General features: G+C 49.6%; 2 protein-coding genes across 3 annotated transcripts in view; both read left to right on the top strand.

Annotated features, from left to right (window-relative positions):
- The window catches only part of SP7 (Sp7 transcription factor), a 31875-nt gene extending 27930 nt beyond the window's left edge, over positions 1 to 3945 (top strand). The window contains exon 10 of one of the 2 annotated variants that reach the window (XM_006182442.3): positions 1043 to 3945. In XM_006182442.3, coding sequence (XP_006182504.2) covers positions 1043 to 2317 — 1275 coding nt within the window. In that variant the 3' untranslated portion in view covers positions 2318 to 3945. The remainder of the gene's footprint in view (positions 1 to 1042) is intronic. The other variant, XM_032492958.1, reaches the window with a different exon arrangement.
- A 3053-nt stretch (positions 3946 to 6998) lies between these two features.
- On the top strand, positions 6999 to 18457 carry AAAS (aladin WD repeat nucleoporin). Its single transcript, XM_006182444.3, has 16 exons — positions 6999 to 7547; positions 8215 to 8342; positions 10874 to 10929; positions 11238 to 11329; positions 11512 to 11558; positions 11882 to 11980; positions 12304 to 12447; positions 15948 to 16068; positions 16573 to 16697; positions 16892 to 16952; positions 17094 to 17184; positions 17390 to 17483; positions 17569 to 17636; positions 17776 to 17857; positions 17985 to 18069; positions 18199 to 18457. Exons 1-16 carry the CDS (start codon positions 7425 to 7427, stop codon positions 18424 to 18426), a joined length of 1644 nt encoding a protein of 547 aa, XP_006182506.1. The 5' UTR covers positions 6999 to 7424; the 3' UTR covers positions 18427 to 18457.
- Positions 18458 to 18568: the final 111 nt, after the last annotated feature.

Below are 18568 nucleotides of genomic sequence, written 5' to 3'. Positions count from 1 at the left end.
GGCTCCTGAGGGATGGTGATCTCAGGGTGGTTTGGCCTGGTAGCAGCAGCATGATGGGCATGAGGGGCAATTTGGGTTTCTAAAAGACCTCAGGCCCCGCATCGACATATCTTCCTTCACTCACTGTGCTGGAGGGGTGCAGAGAGACCAGTTGAGTGATCTCTACACATTAGGGGACCCTGAGGCATGGAGCGGTGTGGCTGTGAGCCAGTGTCTTAGCCACCCCAATTCCCTGCCCTGGGCGGCGTGAGGGCTTCCGGCTCTCCTAGCTCTCCCAAAGGGGTACCAGTTGGCTCCACAAAGCAGGAGGTGCCCAGTGCCCGCTTGAAAGACATTCTTCCCTCAGCCACAGTCCTGGCTGGCGGCAGCCCTGTTCCCTCTCAATGTCCCAGTGTCTCCGCCGTCTCTTCCTCTTGCTCCCCAGTCCCAGAGTGCCTGCCAAGAGATTCCTTACCAGGGACATGAGGACACGGCTTGAGGGAGACCAGGCCACTGCCTTAGTCAAGAGATGAAGTAGAGACAGGAAGTGAATAGGGATAAAGCTGGGAAAAATCTGGAATGGGAGCAACTACAGTCCCCTAAGACTTCGCCTTCTCCCCACGCGGCTCTTTCAACATCATCTTTCCTCTCCAAGTCCCTGACCATGGCCTCTGTTCCAAACCCACTTCCAGGGGTCAGGATCCCTAATTCTCACCACACCCAGGTGCTGCCTCTAACCCCAGCTCTTCTCACAGCCATTTAAGAAGCATCTCCTGTTTCTCGGAGGCCTTTGCACACCCCCAGCGCCACAGTGAGCTCTATTTCCTGCTCCTGGGTTGGGGGTTAGTCTGCAGTCCTAGTCCTCTGCTCTTTTTCCAGACTCTGCCTGAGCTCTGCCCAAGCTCTGCCCTGGGTCCCAGTCCTCACTGCCCCTCCCCCACCCCTCAATTCCCCATCCTCTTCAACTCTCCCTTGACCCCTTTGTTCAGTTCTCCAGGTCTCTGGGTCACAGTCCTGTGTGTCTCCTCTTCTCCCTCTAAGCAATGCTTCCCTGTCTCCACAGGAGGAAGCTCACTATGGCTCCAGTCCCCTGGCCATGCTGACAGCGGCGTGCAGCAAATTTGGTGGCTCTAGCCCTCTGCGGGACTCAACGACACTGGGCAAAGCAGGCACAAAGAAGCCATACCCTGTGGGCAGTGACCTTTCGGTCCCCAAAGCCATGGGGGATGCCTACCCAGCCCCCTTTTCAAGCACCAATGGACTCCTCTCACCGGCAGGCAGTCCTCCAGCACCCACCTCAGGCTACGCCAATGACTACCCTCCCTTTTCCCACTCATTCCCTGGGCCCACGGGCACCCAGGACCCTGGGCTACTAGTGCCCAAGGGGCACAGCTCTTCTGACTGCCTGCCCAGTGTCTACACCTCTCTGGACATGGCACACCCCTATGGCTCCTGGTACAAGGCAGGTATCCATGCGGGCATCTCACCGGGCCCGGGCAATGCCCCCACACCTTGGTGGGACATGCACCCAGGGGGCAACTGGCTAGGTGGTGGGCAGGGCCAGGGTGATGGGCTGCAAGGGACACTGCCCACGGGCCCTGCTCAGCCTCCACTGAACCCCCAGCTGCCCACCTACCCGTCCGACTTTGCCCCCCTGAATCCAGCCCCCTATCCAGCTCCCCACCTCCTGCAACCAGGGCCCCAGCATGTCTTGCCCCAAGATGTCTATAAGCCCAAGGCTGTGGGCAACAGCGGGCAGCTGGAGGGGAGTGCTGGAGCCAAAACCCCTCGAGGTGCAGGCACAGGGGGCAGTGCTGGATACGGGGGCAGTGGAGCAGGGCGCTCTTCCTGCGACTGCCCCAACTGCCAGGAGCTGGAGCGCCTGGGGGCAGCAGCAGCCGGGCTGCGGAAGAAGCCCATCCACAGCTGCCACATCCCCGGCTGCGGCAAAGTGTACGGCAAGGCCTCCCACCTGAAGGCCCACTTGCGCTGGCACACGGGCGAGAGGCCCTTCGTCTGCAACTGGCTCTTCTGCGGCAAGAGGTTCACCCGTTCGGACGAGCTGGAGCGCCACGTGCGCACTCACACCCGGGAGAAGAAGTTCACCTGCCTGCTCTGCTCCAAGCGCTTTACCCGCAGCGACCACCTGAGCAAACACCAGCGCACCCATGGCGAGCCAGGCCCAGGCCCCCCTCCCAGCGGCCCCAAGGAGCTGGGGGAGGGCCGCAGCGCGGGGGAAGAGGAGGCCAGTCAGCCGCCCCGACCTTCGGCCTCGCCGGCACCCCCGGAGAAAGCCCCCGAAGGCAGCCCAGAGCAGAGCAACCTGCTGGAGATCTGAGTCTCCAGCCCCTCGGCTGCCTTGCCAGCCTTTCCTGGCTCTGTGGACCACTGCTTGCCCCTCATTCCCTTTGCCCCGTGCATGCTGCCCTTTGGGACCCTCTCCATCTCTTGCCCCTGCCATTCTGGGCCTGGGTATCTCCCTGCACGCCTCCTCAGCTCAATTCCTCCCCTTGCCATGAGCCCCTTCCGCAAACTCCCATCTCAGGCCTTCACCTCGTGCCTGATTTCTGCACTCAGGCTTCTTAAATTCTTTCCTCCCCAAGGCTCAGATTCTCTCTCCTCTGTTCCACACCAACTCACTTTCCCTCCATTTGGGCTTCCAACACATTATTTCTCCATCTCACTAACTACTTGACATGCATCCTTTCTGCTTCCTAAGTTTATTTACCACTATCCCTTAGCTTCCAGGCTCCAGTCTTCCCAACTTTGCAGTCCACTGCCTTCTATGCTCTAGAGCGTTTTTTTTTTTTTAAACAAACACAATGATGATGAAGATGATGATAATTTATTGCCCCCTGGTGGCCTCTTCTTTAGGGACTAGAGCTTGGGGATTGGGGTTAGTGACCTGGCAGGGAGCAGGGTGCCAAGAGGGAGGCAGACCAGTGGGGATCTGATCCCAAAGATGGGGTGACCCCAGGGTCAGGAAGGCTGCCCCCAGGCCTGTATATTTAACCCTTATGTTCCAAGAGAAATGAATAGTAATAATAATAATTCTATTTATCTAAGTTATGATGACAGGTCAGGTTAGAGTGAGCCGGGGAGGGAAGGGGGTCCATTTCTGCTATGGAAATTTTAGCCAAATGCATCTCTGTCTAAAAAAAGTGATAGTGGAGATCTTGTTAATAGAATTTCTATCATCAGGGTCTCAGTTAATGGGGTTTCTCTTAATGGAATCTTTGCTAATAGGGTTGATTAGCTAGATCTCTGTTAAAGAGTTGATGGGGTATCTCACAATTAGGCGATCCCTAATATTTCCAGACCCGGCCAGAAGCTGTGAAACCTCAAGTCCTATGGAGGGGAGGACTGGAATGTACCCCAGCTCCCTTGACCCCAGAGCAGGTTCTTCCACTGCCCCTCCCCTGACACTATGACCCCATCAGGTTAATCTTTTGTTGCCATGGTTATGGAGAGCTTGCAGCTGCCATCATAGACATGCTCTTTGGGGAAGCCCACCTAACTGGAGGATGACATTGGTTTGGAGGTGCCTCTCCTGAAGAATAGGTGGGAAAGGCTTTCTCTGAGATCAGATCAAGGAAATCAAGTATTTATTGTCTACTCTGTGCCAGGCGCTGTGTTAGGTTGGTGCCTAGAAACCATGAGAAAGAAGAATTTATAGAGCTAGGAGGACATAAGTCCCTAAGCCGACTTGGGGGTGTGTCCCAACCTGGGACTTCCGATGCTCCCAACTCCACCTCCAGTGACTTTTAAAGCCGCTTCGTGCCTTTGAATGCCTTTCCTGTGACTTTGGATCCTCCTTTTCTGTCTCTTGCTCCCTCAAGGTCCCCAAGTTAAAGGGTTAAAGCCGCTGGAGCTTGGGGAGAGGGTAATATTGTGGAAGGGACGGGGGATCACGCCCTCATGGAGTCTTTTTTTTTTTAATTTAATAAATAAAAGTTCGATTTTAAATGTTGTCTTGGTGAGAAAAGAGGAAGGAGGGGAAGAAGTGTGAGCCACAGGATTTCTCCTTGGCAAACCAGAGAGTCCCCGTGGGCATTGTGTCGTGCCCGTTTGCATGTTACGGCCGGGGTAGAATACTTCGGGCGGCCGGGTCCCGCGGCGGAGTTTTTTGTTTTTTGTTTTTGTGTGTGTGTGACCGCCCAGCGCTCTCTGCGGAGTTGGGAAGGTGGAGAGATTTCTTTCCCGGCTCTTTCTCGGGCTCGACATCAGCAGAACTGGCCGGGGCAGCGGCTGGGCAGAGCGCCGGCCCCGCTGTCGCCGCGCGGACCACGGAGCGGCCCGGGCCGGGCGAGGTGCGGCTCCCGCGGGCGGACCCGCCTGGCAAGTCAGCCGCCCCGGGCCTGGGGCCTGCAATCAGTCGTGCCGGCCACGGAGTTAGCGGAGGAACAAAAGCCACTCTGTGGCGACCAGCCCCCAGCTACAATAGGGCTTTGTGCGGCCCCCGCCCCCCAGGGCTCCCCCGCCGCGCGGAGGGGCGCGCGGGCAGCTCGCCTAGCTAGGACCCGACTGCAGGCGGAGCCCCTGTCCGCCGGTGCCCCTCGCGGGCTCGGAAGAGGCGCTGGGCAATGGAGCGGGGGAGGGGTCAGAGGGTCCCAGGCGGTGATCGCGGTGGGATGGGGCGGCCGTCCCCCTTCCTACCCCGCCCCCGTCCAGGTGCGAAATCTCCTGCCCTCCGGCGGGGCGCGGGGCTTCAAAGGCGCTTTGAAGAAATTCGAGTTCCGAGGACTCTTGCGCGGGCTGGGGGCAGCGGCGGAAGAGCCGTGGGGAAGGGGCGGGGGCGCCTGGGAGCCGGGCCGCGAGAGGGGGCAGCCGTAAGTGGACCCCCGGGCTCGGCCCCCCTCCGCGGGGCCGGCTCTTCGGGACCCCCCAGGGCCTGGCCCTCTCGCCTCCCGGGCTCCGCCTGTTCGGTGCCAGCTCCCGCCCGCCGCAGCCTCGCGGTCCTCCCCTCCCCGGCTCCTCGGCCCCTTTCATCTTCCCTAGACTCCGCTTGGGGTTTTGCTGGTTTCTAGGAGATAAAAACCGCCTCAAATAGCGGCGGCGCGCTGCCAGGACAAACAGCGATGGGCGGGCCATGTTCGCCTGGTTACCCGCCCCCGGACGGGGAGCCGGGCTTCAGCGCGCCCGGGAAGGGGCGGCAGGCCGGGGTCCAGGCACCCAGGCGCCCGCGATGCCTCCCGCCTCCCAATGTGGGGGGCCCACTTTATAAGTTTTGGGCTGTGCCTCGGTTTCCTGCTCAGGTCGCAGGGAGGGGCCGGGTGAAGACCGTCCGCTAAGCGTCCATAGCCCGCGGGGCGGTGGGTCACAGTAACTGTGTCGCCGGGACCGCCGCGCCCCCTGGTGAAGTTAGTGGGGAGTGCGCTAGGCCTGGACTTCATAGCCTCCCAAGAATCTGCAAATTGTGAAAAACCATTCCGCAAACGTTAAATAAGCTGTATGGGGGAGGCGGTGGCGGAGTATGAATACACATGTTTCTTCTCTCCAGGACACATTAAGGGTAAGAGGCAGGCACCCAGCTGATAATTATAACACAGTCTGTTGGTGAAAATCAGGCTTGATTTAAGGGAGGGTGGAAGTTCTAGGCCTAGGCTGTAGTGAGTTCTTGGGGTATCGGGTTGGATGGTGTCATGATTAAGATACAAACAAAAAAACTGTGGGTGGCTTCTCACTGCTCTTTACCAATTGTCACAGTCAGGGGTTCCCACTTTTCCTTCAAATGTGTACTGCTTCCGCTCACAAGGAGATATTTTCCGGCCAATTTCTCCAAACTACCCCCAGTTTTTAACATTCTCTTTTAAGTTTTCTGTGACTTTCCAGGTGAACTAATTACGGAGGGGTGAGGGGATACTCAAAGTGTTTTCTGTGCAGTATCACTTTGGGGCTTTTGGAAATACAGTTTCAACTCTCCACCCTAGAATCTGCATTTTAACAAGATCCTCAGGTGAGTCCTATGTCCGTTAACATTCTGGAGCCCCTTGTTTTCTGACCCCAGAATAACTCTCTTGGGGGGAACTTTTCATGAGAAAGGGGAAGCAAACACAGAATCCAAGAATGCTAAGCTAGAATGCCTCCTAGATTCTCGAATGCTACTGGCTGCTCTTGGGAGTGGGAACTATGCCTTATGCAGTTCTGTGTCCTCAGAGCTTGAAATTGCTTATTAACATTTGTTAAATGAATGAACCAACACCCAAGGTCACCTACTTTACGCAGAGTTGTATGGCTAATAATCTCTAATATCTATTCAGCACTTCACAATTTATTAAATGGCTTCATTTCCATTATTCTGTATGGGAAACAACCATGTGTAATAATTAAACACTCTGCAAGTGAGAAAGCTGAATCTCAAAGAATTCAACGATTTTTCCAAAGCCATGGAGCTTTTAAGAAGAGGAGCCCCTTTCTGCATTAGACTCCAGTGCTAGTTCCATCCTTTGGAGTTAGAATAAGATCAATCTCATTAAAAAAAAAAATTGAAGTATAGTTGATTTACAATATATTAGTTTCAGGTGAATACAACTTAGTGACTTGATATTTTGATAGATTATACTCCGTAAGTTACAAAACATTAGCTATATTCCCTGTGCTGTACATTACATCCTTGTAATGTATTTATTTTATACCTTGTAGTTTGAACACTTAATCGCCTTCACCTATTTTGCTCCTCTCCTCTCCACCTCACTATTATTCTGAAGTCAAAATGCCTGGGTTTGATATTCTTAGGTCTGATTTCCCTGTGCTTCACTTTCTTCATGTTGATTTAACAGTACCTACCTCATGGGGTTGTTGTAAAGATTATACAAGCACTTACAATAATTAGTGCTCAGGAAATGTTATTTCCCAACTCTTCCCACTTTTCCTTCCAGGAGGCTTAACCCTATGGGCTCTGGCGGACGCCGCCCTTTCCCTCCCAAGGTCTCCCGCCTGACTTTCCTCCTTCCGGAGGTTTTTTTCCCTCAGCTTTCCAGCCAGCGGCCCGGGACACAGTCGGTATTTTCCTCTGGGCGATACACAGTCCCAGAAGGGTTTAATTAGGTACTTCCCTGAACGTGGCTTATTTTGGGCTTTCTTAGCGCTGAGAGTGAGTGGGAGACTGTGTTGGGGAATTTGGAGCTGGGAAAAATAGCAGTCTCACAGGAAAACAAAACAAAACACCGTTCTGACCCTTAACTAGGGGTTAGCCCTGGGGACGCGTCCGCCCCGCTCCCCCTCCGACCGCCAGGTGGCGCGCGAGGAACGCCCCGGAAATGTGTCCCTTGACTGCGCACGAATCCTTCGTCTCCGTTGCTCTTCCAATCACTTCCGTTGAGCGTTGCAACGCCGTTTGTCCCAGGCGGCTACCCGTACGCATCCGAATCTAGCCCGGGAACTAAGAGTCAGAGGAGTGGGATCCGGCGAGTTTGCTGATTCCGGACGTGCTCGGGACCGGGAAGATGTGTTCCCTGGGGTTATTCCCTCCGCCGCCGCCAAGGGGACAAGTCACCCTATACGAGCACAATAACGAGCTGGTGACAGGGAGTAGCTATGAGAGTCCGCCTCCCGACTTCCGGGGCCAGGTAGCTAGAGCGAGGAGGGAGGAGACCTACAGGCATGGAGGGCGGAGTCGGAGAGAATGGAGGAACAGAGGCAGCGTGACAGAGGCGGGGTCGCGGTCCCCGGGCTGCAGGACCGGAAACAGCCTGGCCTGGGCTGGAGAAGAATAGAAGGGCTGGGATGTATTTTAGAACTGGGATTGGAGGATGTAATGAAGGAGGATGAAGGATGCTGAGGATCTGTGGAGCCTAGAGAGAATGGGGAGAGTGAGGGCAAATCTAGGGGATGTGAGGGTGCAGAAGAACTTCTGCAAAGTCGGGGACAGTATTTGGGAAAACTAGGAAGGCGCAACCTGGAGCGTTTTTTCCCGTGGTGTTCCTGGGAAGGAAAAGGAAGAGAAACTGACGTTTATTGAGCGATTGCTCTGTAAGAAGGAGGCTCTGAGTCAGGTGTTCTCCAGTGTTTTAATAATGTGACTTAATAGTCGCAGCAACCTTATTATCCTAGTTTTACGGATAAGGGAGCTAAGACCTGTTTCCCAGTTCCACAAGTGTTTTATTTGTGGAAATAGGAAACAGGTCTGTGGAGCCTCTCACCCTTAGCCCAGCCACAGTTGGAGATGTCAGGGAGTTCAGCAGAGATCTGAGGAAGGGACTGACTCACTGTCATGCCTCTCACTTCTGGCTATAGTGGATCAATCTTCCTGTCCTAAACCTCACTAAGGATCCACTGAAGACCCCTGGGAGGCTGGACCATGGCACAAGAACTGCCTTTATCCATCACCGGGAGCAAGTGTGGAAAAGATGCATCAACATTTGGTGAGAAAGGGTCTCCTGGGCCGTAGTCTGCAGATGCTGGAGGAAATGAGGTCACCACACCTCTGCCTTGAGCCTCCAGGCTTTCTCTAGCTCAGAGCTGTCACTCCTTCAATGTATCAAATTATCAGTCCTTTCAAGGGTGGAACTCAAGGCTGTGCAGCAGTAGTTCCATTTCATCTCCAGTGACTTGCCTTCCTTTCTGATTTGATTATATGAATCTGTTCCCTGCCTCCTCTTCATGTCATTAGCATTTTCTGAGCCTTCACCTCAGCAAGGTTAGGTGTTAGGTGGCAGTGCTTAATTTCATACGCAGGTCATTCGTTTTGCATGTGTAGGAGTGGAGCCATACAGCCTGGATTCACTTCCTGGCTATGCCATTCTTTAGCTGTGTGACCTTAGGCAAGTTACTTAATCACTCTGTTCCTCAGTTTCTTCAGCTGTGAAATGGAACCTGTCTTACAAGGTAGTAGTGATGATTAAATGACTAAAACACTTAGAAAACAGTCCCTGGCCCATGTCAATCTCTTCAGGTGTTAGCTATTATTATTATCATTGTCACGTGTAGAGTGAATTCCTACAAATGAAGTAGCTGGGTTCAAAGATCTTTTCATTTGTAATTTCATGAGAAATTGCCAAATAGTCCTCCGTTTAAATTATACGCATTTACAGTCCCACCAACAGTTTATGAGAGTGCCTGTTTCTCAACACATGAGTATCAAACTCTGATATTTGGTCTTGCATTATAATTTAATTTGCATGTTTCTTTGAGTGAAGTTAAACATCAGTTCATGGTCTGAAAAGCCACTCAGTCCTGGGTTCTTCCTCACTTCCTGCCTCTCTAGCTGTTGCTTCTCTTCTGGATGTCTCTTAGACGTTCGTGTCCTGGGCTGGACTTGTAACTGATGTGCTACACCTGGGTGTTCACTTGTCTGCCATGCCCCGAGTCGGATATTCCCCCAGCTTCACCCACTCAGCAGGTTCAAAATAAGTCTCTTCATTTCCCTCTCCAAACCAGCTTCTTCCTTGCGTTTTTAATCTCAAGGAGTGGCCTTACTAATCATACAGGAGCAAGTGGTTTGAGTGTAGGCTCTGGGGCAGACAGACAGGTTGAATCCTGACTCTGCTACTTCCTACCTAGGTCACCTTGGTAATTAACCTCTTCACGCTCTTCGCTCATCTAAAAATGCAGGTCATGACAATACCTAGTTAGGAGGGTTGTGATAATGGCAAAATTTGATGATGCCTGTGAAGCAGCCAGCTCGGCCCTGGCTCACTGTGAGCAATACTAGCTGCTGTAATTATCATCTAGGGGGTTCCCTTTGATATTACTCTTTCCCTGACTAATGTCTAATTAGTCCTCAAATCCTGTGCCTTCTACTCCCTCCAGCTGTCAAATCTGTCTTTTCTCCATCCCCAGCGGTTCAGGCCACTTTGGTCTAGATTCCTGAATAGCCTCTTTTTTTTTTTTTTTAAACTGAAGTACAATTACAATGTATCAATTTCTGGTGTACAGCACAGTGTCCCAATCATGCATATACATACATATATTTGTTTTCATATTCTCTTTCATTAAAGGTTATTACAAGATATTGAATATAGTTCCTTGTGCTATACAGAAGAAACTTTTCCTTAAAATCTATTTTTGTATATAGTGGGTAACATTTGCAAATCTCAAACTCCCAAATTTATCCCTTCCTGCCCCTTTTCCCCAGTAACCATAAGACTGTTTACTATGTCTGCAAGTCTGTTTCTGATTTGTAGATGAGTTCATAGAGTCTTTTTTTTTAGATTCCACATATGAGTGATATCATATAGTATTTTTCTTCCTCTTTCTTGTTTATTTCACTTAGAATGATAATCTCCATGTCCATCCATGTTGCTGCAAATGGCATTATTTTATTATTTTTTATGGCTGAGTAGTATTCCATTGTATAAATATACCACAACTTCTTTATCCAGTCATCTGTTGATGGACATTTAGGTTGCTTCCATGTCTGGGCTATTGTATACAGTATTGCTATGAACATTGGGGTGCATGTATCTTCCGAATAACCTCTTAATCCATCTCTTTCTCTCCATTCTTGTCCCCCTCTAACCTCCAGCTAGACTGATCTTTCTAAAACGCCAGTGTGACCAGTGTATTCCTTTGCTTAACTCCTTCCTTGGCTTTCCATTCATGGTCTTAGGGCAAGTCTTGATTCCTTGATCTGCGTAGAAAGCCCTAAAAGCCCTCTGAACGTTAGTTGCCTCATTGGTAAAATGGGCAGAATGGGCGATGATTAAATGAAAGGACAATATAAAGTGCATGGCACACAGTTGCCACTTATTAAATGTGAGTATTCTCATTTTTTGGAGGGGGGAGGTAATTATTTACCACTAAGCTATACCCTCCCCCTGTTTATTTTATTTTTTTTAAGTGTTCTTATTTTTAATCCATGTTTATTGAATGAATGGATGGATGGATGGGTGAACTTAGAGGGGAGACTGAAGGGAACAGAGTAATCTGACTCGCAGCTTCCTCTCCTCATCAGGCGCGATGTGGGCCTTTTTGGGGTACTAAATGAAATTGCAAACTCAGAGGAGGAGGGTAAGTGTGTTTACCTTCAGCCTTCTCTAGATTTATAGTTGCCATCTCCCGTCCATTGTCTTCCCTAATTCATCCCAGTACCTGGTGGCCTTTTCCTTTAGCCCTCTATTTCCTGGCCCAGTTGTCTCCACTGATACCATCTTCTCCTCCCCCTCTTCCTACCCCACATACCTCGGACTGAGTGTCCAGAGCACTTGGTGGGTGGGAGGAACTGGGATGCGCTTATCCTTGCTCGTCTGTCACCCCAGAGGGTGCCTAGTGAGAACCCTGTGAATGGTTTAATCAGAACTGCTTCCTCAACCCCACAGTGTTTGAGTGGGTGAAGACGGCGTCCAGCTGGGCCCTGGCCCTCTGTCGATGGGCCTCCTCTCTCCATGGGTCCCTGTTCCCCCATCTGTCTGTAAGTTTGGCTTCCTCCCCTGCCCTCCCCCACTCCCGTCCCCTCTCCACTTCCTGTCCCTTAAGGTCAGGGTGGGATGGGCAGACTGCAGAGGGCAGGAATGGTCCAGCTCCGCCCTAGGAGTGTTGAGGGGATAAGCTCCCTTTGTCCCCGTGTATCCTCTGTCTACTTTGTTCTTGTAGCTCAGGAGCGAAGATCTGATCGCTGAATTTGCCCAAGTCACCAACTGGTGAGTGTACAAGCTCTGTGGCTTCTGCGCAAAGGAGGTCCCGAACCTTGAAACTTCTTTTGGGGAGAGGGAAACCAGGGCAGAGACTCTTCCCACCCCTTTCCTGACTGCTTCCCCGATTCTCACTCCTTCTACCTCCCAAAAAAGGAATAAAATAACAAGTGAAAATATTAACATCCTCACGTGAAAGGGAATCAGCTCCGGGGCCCAGGCATGGCAAGGTGCAGGTTAATAACATCCTCACGTGGAAGGGAATCTGAGCCCTGGGGCCTGGGAATGGCGAGGTGCAGGCTCAGTCCTCTTTGTGCTCACCCCCGCCCCAGGTCCAGCTGCTGCTTGAGGGTCTTTGCGTGGCACCCCCACACCAACAAGTTCGCGGTGGCCCTGCTAGATGACTCAATCCGTGTGTATAATGCCAACAGGTATGTGGGGGCGTACTGGGCGGGCTGACTCTTCAGTTTCCATAGGTCAGCCCCCACTTCCCTCTCCAGGCTTGAGGCCCAGGGAGCCCTGAGTTCCCAGGCCTGATCTGCAGGGCTCCTTCCAGAATTGGGGTTGGGGGGAGGGGCGCCCACAACTGGATGTGTCCTCTTTCCACATCCAGCCTCTATGCTGTCCTTCTGTCCTGTGATGCCCCGAAACCCAGGGTGATCAGCTCTTTTTGTGTTTCCTTCCTCAACTACCCTCAGCTTCCCTGAGCCTTTGTGTCCCTGCTTTGACTTGGTCCCCTTCCGTCTCACCCCAGCACTATAGTCCCCTCCCTGAAGCACCGGCTGCAGCGAAATGTGGCGGCCCTAGCTTGGAAGCCCCTCAGTGCCTCTGTCTTGGCTGTGGCCTGTCAGAGCTGCATTCTCATTTGGACCCTGGACCCCACCTCCTTGTCTACCCGGTGAGTCCCAGCAGTCTTTCTCTTACTTTGGCCAGAGGGTTATGTTCATGCTGGGGTGGTGAGGAGGTTTGGAGGGGGAAGTTCTTTGTCCTCACAGCACTTCCAGGGCTCTGGAAGAGAAGGACCTAAGGCCAACGGGGAGGTGCTGAGAAGCTCTAATCTAGAGAAAGGGATAGAGCTGAGGGCTTCTGGGATTGTGGGGAGTGTGTACTTCTGGTTCGTGGAATGGAAAGACGGTCTCTTTTAGAAGACTGTCAGATGAAACTGGAAGAATCCCCATGAGAACTAAATATAAAACCAGAAACTGGTTCTTTAAATTATGAATAAAGAAGAAAATCTTTTGGCCAGCTTTATTAAGGTAAAAGAGAAAATCAAAGTACACAAAGTATTTTCAGAATGGGAAAGGAGAGATAATCACAAATATGAAAGAAAATAGAAGACTTATTAGAGAATATTATATGCAAGCTTAGACCAATAAATTTGAAAACCTAAAGGAAATAATTGATTTTCTAGCAAAATATATATTACCAAAGTGAACTGTAGAAGAATTAAAATGGATGAACCCTACCATTAAAAAACATGCCAGGCTGAGATGGTTTTCTGAGATTTCTATCTAATTGTCAAAGAAAAGATAATCTCCACATTACTTGAACTAATCCAGATCACAGAATAATTTGGAAAGCCTCCTGATTTATTATTTTCTTTTTAATAAGCTTTATTTGGGCATAGTTTTAGATTTTGAGAAAAGTTGCAAAGACAGTACAGAGAGTTTCGGTACATCCTTCACACAGTTTCCCTCATTGTTAACATCTGATATTATCATGTTCCATTTTTCAAACTTCAGAAACTGACATGTGTACATTGTTATTAACCAGACTTCAGACTTTTTTGAGACTTTTTTCTGTTAGTGTCCTCTTTCTGTCCCAGGATCCATCCTGATTTATTTTTATTTTTTTAATCCTGATTTATTTTTATAAAGCTAATGTAACCCTAAACCCTAAACCTGACAATAGGTAGTACAAGAAAATATTTGAGCATAGATTTTAAAATCCTAAATAAAATATTAGCAAATAGAGTCCAAAAGCATATTAAAAAAAAATCTTGACTAAGAATTTTCCAGAAATTAAAGACTAGTCACCATTAGAAAATCTATTTAAATGACTTATTAGCAAATTAAAGGAGAAAATGTTTGTATTAATAAATGCATTTCTCAGAAAGCAGACTTTTCAGTTGAAAACATACAGTAAATAGGAATACAAAGAGATGACCTAAACATGAGTATATACTCAACATCAATAGCTACCATATTAAACAGTGAAATAGGAAATACTAACGGTGTTTCCAATATTGTCAAGATAAATACAGAGATGTTGTTATCATCATTATTAATCAATATCAATTTTGAAGGTTCTTGTGAGTACATTGAGACAAGAAAAAGACACGTGGTCTTGAGAAAGAAGAGAAAATTATTTTTATTTGGAGATATGATTTTATACCTAGATAATACAAGAGATTCAACTAAAATAAACCTATTTAATAAGGAATTTATTAGGTCAGGCAGCTGGATCCAAGAACCTGAAAGTGTAATAACTTTCCTTTGTACCAACAATAATCAGTTGAGAAATTGCAGTGGAAAAAAACACTCTACTTACAATAGGTACAACAATTACTTTAAATTACTAGGAATAGATTGTTACATTTAATTTATTAGACACCTGAAGAAAGTGATTGAAGAATATTAAAAAAGAGCTGAATTAGTGGAGGGACATGCTATATTCCTGGTAGGAAAATGTAATCATAAAGATGTCCAGTAAAGTGTATTTTCCATCAGAATTCTGCTAGGTTTTGTTTGTTTTTGTGAACTAGACAAAATGATATTTAGAGTTTTTATGAACGAATAAATGTGGAAGAATTGCCAAGAAAAGCTTGAAAAGGAAGACTATCCAGAAGAGATTGGCCCCACCAGGTATTAAAGTATTTTATGAAGTTACAGTCAGAGAAAGCTGTTAGCATAAGACCAGACAAACAGAGCAATGTAACAGAACAACATTCAGGAAAGATCTAAGAATTTATGGCAATTTTTTTTTAAATTGATGTATAGTCAGTTACAATGTATCAATGTCCGGTGTACAGCATAATGTCCAGTCATACATATATATACTATGGCAGTTTAATACATGATGAATTTGGCTTTGCACTGCAGTAGAGAAATTTAGACTTCTTTCTTTTTTTCCTTTTTAGTGGTTTTGGCATAATTGACTATCCATTTAGGAAATAATAATATTTGTCCTTCTTCACACTATATATACATAAATTCCAAGCAGACAAAAGAACTAGATGCAAAAATACATAAAAAGACTAGAATATATAGACATTTTTTGCCCATGTAAAAGGATAGTATTATTAAAATTGAAATGTTTGATAATATCTAGTACTAGCAGGATTAGGGAAATGGTAGAGTATATTGTGGTATAAACTTTGCAGAAAATAATTTGCTGGCATATTTATGTTTTGAAAGGTGCAAGCCTTTTTTTTTTTCCTGCAATTCCATTTCAATACTCTTCTACACAAATAATGACATGAGTACATAAAGAAATAGATCTAGAGAATATTTTTTGAAGCACTGTTTGTAATAAAAAATTACAAATAAGTGAAATGTCCGTTTATGGAGGCATGACTGAATAAATTACAGTTCATCTACTGAGTGGAATACAGGAGCCACTGAAAAGAATGAGACAGATCTCTATGAACTGATTTATTATAAAGTTAAGAGAATAAGTTGTAGACCTAAGATAAGTTGTAGGTGACCCCAAACCTCATTAGAGCTAAAGGTGGTTTTAGTTAGGAGGAAGAGGGACAAGGCGGCATTAATTCAGACAGTGGCCTGTGCCTGTCAGGCCAAGTACGTGGCTCTGAAGACTCAGGGCTGACCAGCATAGCCGGGGCCCTCAGCTAGTTCCAGCCTAGTGGGGGAGGTAGCCACAAGGGCCATCTTTGACCAGCAGAAAAGGATGCAGGAGCACAGAGGGAAGCTAGTTCTGACAAGGAAAGGCAGAAAGACAGGTTTGGGAGCACAGGATGAGTTCTGGGAAGTGGCAGGTAAGTCTAGAAAGATGAGACTGGAACCTTGAGGTGATGTCATGGATCATCCCAGGCTCCAGCAGGATGGTCCTGTGGGGAGAAGGCCCTCATCTGGATCAGAGCTTGCATCTCCCCAGCTCAGTGCCTCTAGTTTTATGGGCCAGAAGTTTTTGCCTCTTTCAGGCTTACTCCCTTTTACCCATTTTCCTCCCTGGAACTCCTGGTGGTAACTGCCCTTTCTTCCTTTTTAAAAATTTTTTTCTTTAACTTTCCATGATCCTTACTCATTTTCCCCAACCTGGATTTGAGCTCAGAGTGGCCACTGGGATCCAGAAGCTTTAGCCGGAGGAGGCAAGGGAATAGAATCACGGGGCTTTCTTCTTGTCCTCTTCTCACTCCACTCCGTTTCCCCTCGGCAGACCCTCTTCTGGCTGTGCCCAAGTGCTCTCTCACCCTGGGCACACACCTGTCACCAGCTTGGCCTGGGCCCCCAGTGGGGGGCGGCTGCTCTCAGCTTCACCTGTGGATGCTGCCATCCTGGTGAGTTAGTCCCCACTCCTCTTACTGTCGGAAAGAGCCTTCTTCACCTAGTGGTGGGAAATACCCTGGGGGAAGGAGAGGAAGAGTCATCCATTCACTGTTTTGTTTTTTAATGTTGAACATTTTTTTGTGGGGTGTCCATTCAATTTTAAACTTACCCAGGGAAGGCGCTACACCAGCTCAACTCCTCAGATGTAAAATTCCACCTGCTGTCATTGTAAACATAAACCTATTTCCTCCTGTTCTTTAAAATTATTTTTAGACTTTTCTGGAGGGGGCGACTAGGTTTATTTATTTATTTTTAAACGAAGGTCCTGGGGACTGAAGTGCACTAAGAGCGCTAAGATGCACTCTAACGCTGCGCTGTGCCCTGTATCTCCTCCTGTTTTAAGTGCCTTTCCTGCTTCTTCCCCTCTCTGGTTCTTTGTACCTTAAGGAAGGGCAGCCCCTTGTGGAGTGATAGGGATGCTTGAGTCTCCTGTCTCATTCTGCCCCTCTCTCCAGGTATGGGATGTCTCAACAGAGACCTGTGTTCCCCTTCCCTGGTTTCGGGGAGGTGGGGTTACCAACCTGCTCTGGTCCCCAGATGGCAGCAAAGTCCTGGCTACCACTCCTTCAGCTGTTTTTCGGTGAGTTGGGGGAGGGCAGTGGGAGGGCAGGAACGCCCCAGAGAAAGGCACCAGGCTCCTGGAACTTCCAGCAGCACAGCCCTATGTCCCCGTTCCCATTCTCTGACCTGACCTGACCTGGGACTGACAGGGAGGTTACTTCAAGTTGTGGCACCCAGAGGTTCTAAGCTGCGACCTGTCTCTCTCCGGCACAGAGTCTGGGAGGCCCAGATGTGGACTTGCGAGAGGTGGCCTACGCTGTCAGGGCGATGTCAGGTAGGAGGGGACTGTGCGTCCCAGGAGCTGGGGAGGAGGGGGGCCCTGCTCCCCCCCACCTCCTCTACTTCTCTCCCTCCTGTATACCCCTCCTATATTCCCATAGACCACCCTTTCTTGCTTTTTGCTCCCTGACCGCAGACTGGCTGCTGGAGCCCAGATGGAAACCGCCTGCTGTTCACAGTGTTGGGGGAACCGCTGATTTACTCCTTATCATTCCCTGAACGTTGTGGTGAGTTGGGGGAGATCCCCAGATGCAGAAGATCTGGGGAGTCGGAGGGAGGCAGGAACCCTCTGGAATATGCTGCTCTGAAGGATAAAGGGGAGTAAAGATGCTTAGGAAACTTAAGACGAGTTGATGCTGGTGGTGGAGAGGAGGCAGGGGACCAGTGAGAGGCCTGCTTCCTGTATGTAAGAGCCTCTGCCCTGATCCACAGGTGAGGGAAAGGGGGGCGTTGGAGGTGCAAAGTCAGCAATGATCGTAGCAGATCTGTCTGAGACGACAGTACAAACACCGGATGGAGAGGAAAGGTGAGTGTGGTGGGTGAGGGAGGGGCAGTGGGACAAAGATGGGAGGGATGACACTGAGCCCTCCCAACCTGCTGTTCTGACCCAGACTTGGGGGAGAGGCTCACTCCATGGTCTGGGACCCGAGCGGAGAACGGCTGGCTGTGCTCATGAAAGGTAAGAGGTGGGGAGGAAGGTCTTTGCTCAGGCCGGCCTTCCATTTACCACATGTATCCATGCCCCGGCTGCAGTTTCCCTGCCCCTGCCCTGGGATGCAGCCTCCTGAGTTCCTTCCTATCCCGGCATCCTCTTATAGGAAATCCACGGGTCCAGAATGGGAAGCCAGTCATCCTCCTTTTTCGCACTCGAAACAGCCCTGTGTTTGAGCTACTTCCTTGGTAAGTGCTAGGCAGGCCGTTAAGTCTGGGTTCCTCACTGGCCTTCTTTTACCAAACCCACATCCCACGTCCCACTGCACCTGCCTTCTGCCTCCAGCAGCCCACTCACCATTTCTTCCTCCCCTAGCGGCATTATTCAGGGGGAGCCAGGAGCCCAGGCCCAGCTCATCACCTTCCATCCTTCATTCAGCAAAGGAGCTCTGCTCAGTGTGGTGAGTGGGCCAGGCTGCTGGGGTTTCAGGAGCAGGAGGAGTAGGGGGCCGCGGCTGCTGTGTGGCTCTGGAGTGTAGCCTTCTTTGGGCCCAGGCTCTGATACACTCTTCTTTCGCCTCTCTCTGCAGTGCTGGTCCACAGGCCGGATTGCCCACATCCCTTTGTACTTTGTCAATGCCCAGTTTCCACGTTTTAGCCCGGTGCTTAGCCGAACCCAAGAGCCCCCAGCTGGGGGCGGAGGCTCTATTCATGATCTGCCTCTCTTTACTGAGACGTCCCCAATCTCTGCCCCTTGGGACCCTCTCCCAGGGCCACCCCCTGCTCGGCCCCACTCCCCTCATTCCCACTTCCAGTAATAAAAAATGTCCTTTTTTGTTTTCTGCTCAATTACAAGACTGTCTTTTCCAGGGCGCTGCATTGGGGTATAGTGAAGAAAAAAAAGGGCATTGACTTTTGGTTAAGATCTTGGCTCTTTCACTGTTTCATCACTTCTTGTGA

Source organism: Camelus ferus, chromosome 12, assembly GCF_009834535.1.
Source record: "Camelus ferus isolate YT-003-E chromosome 12, BCGSAC_Cfer_1.0, whole genome shotgun sequence".
Lineage (NCBI taxonomy): Eukaryota > Metazoa > Chordata > Mammalia > Artiodactyla > Camelidae > Camelus > Camelus ferus.
Note: the sequence above shows the minus strand (reverse complement) of the source record. Positions and strands in the feature narration are given on the sequence as shown.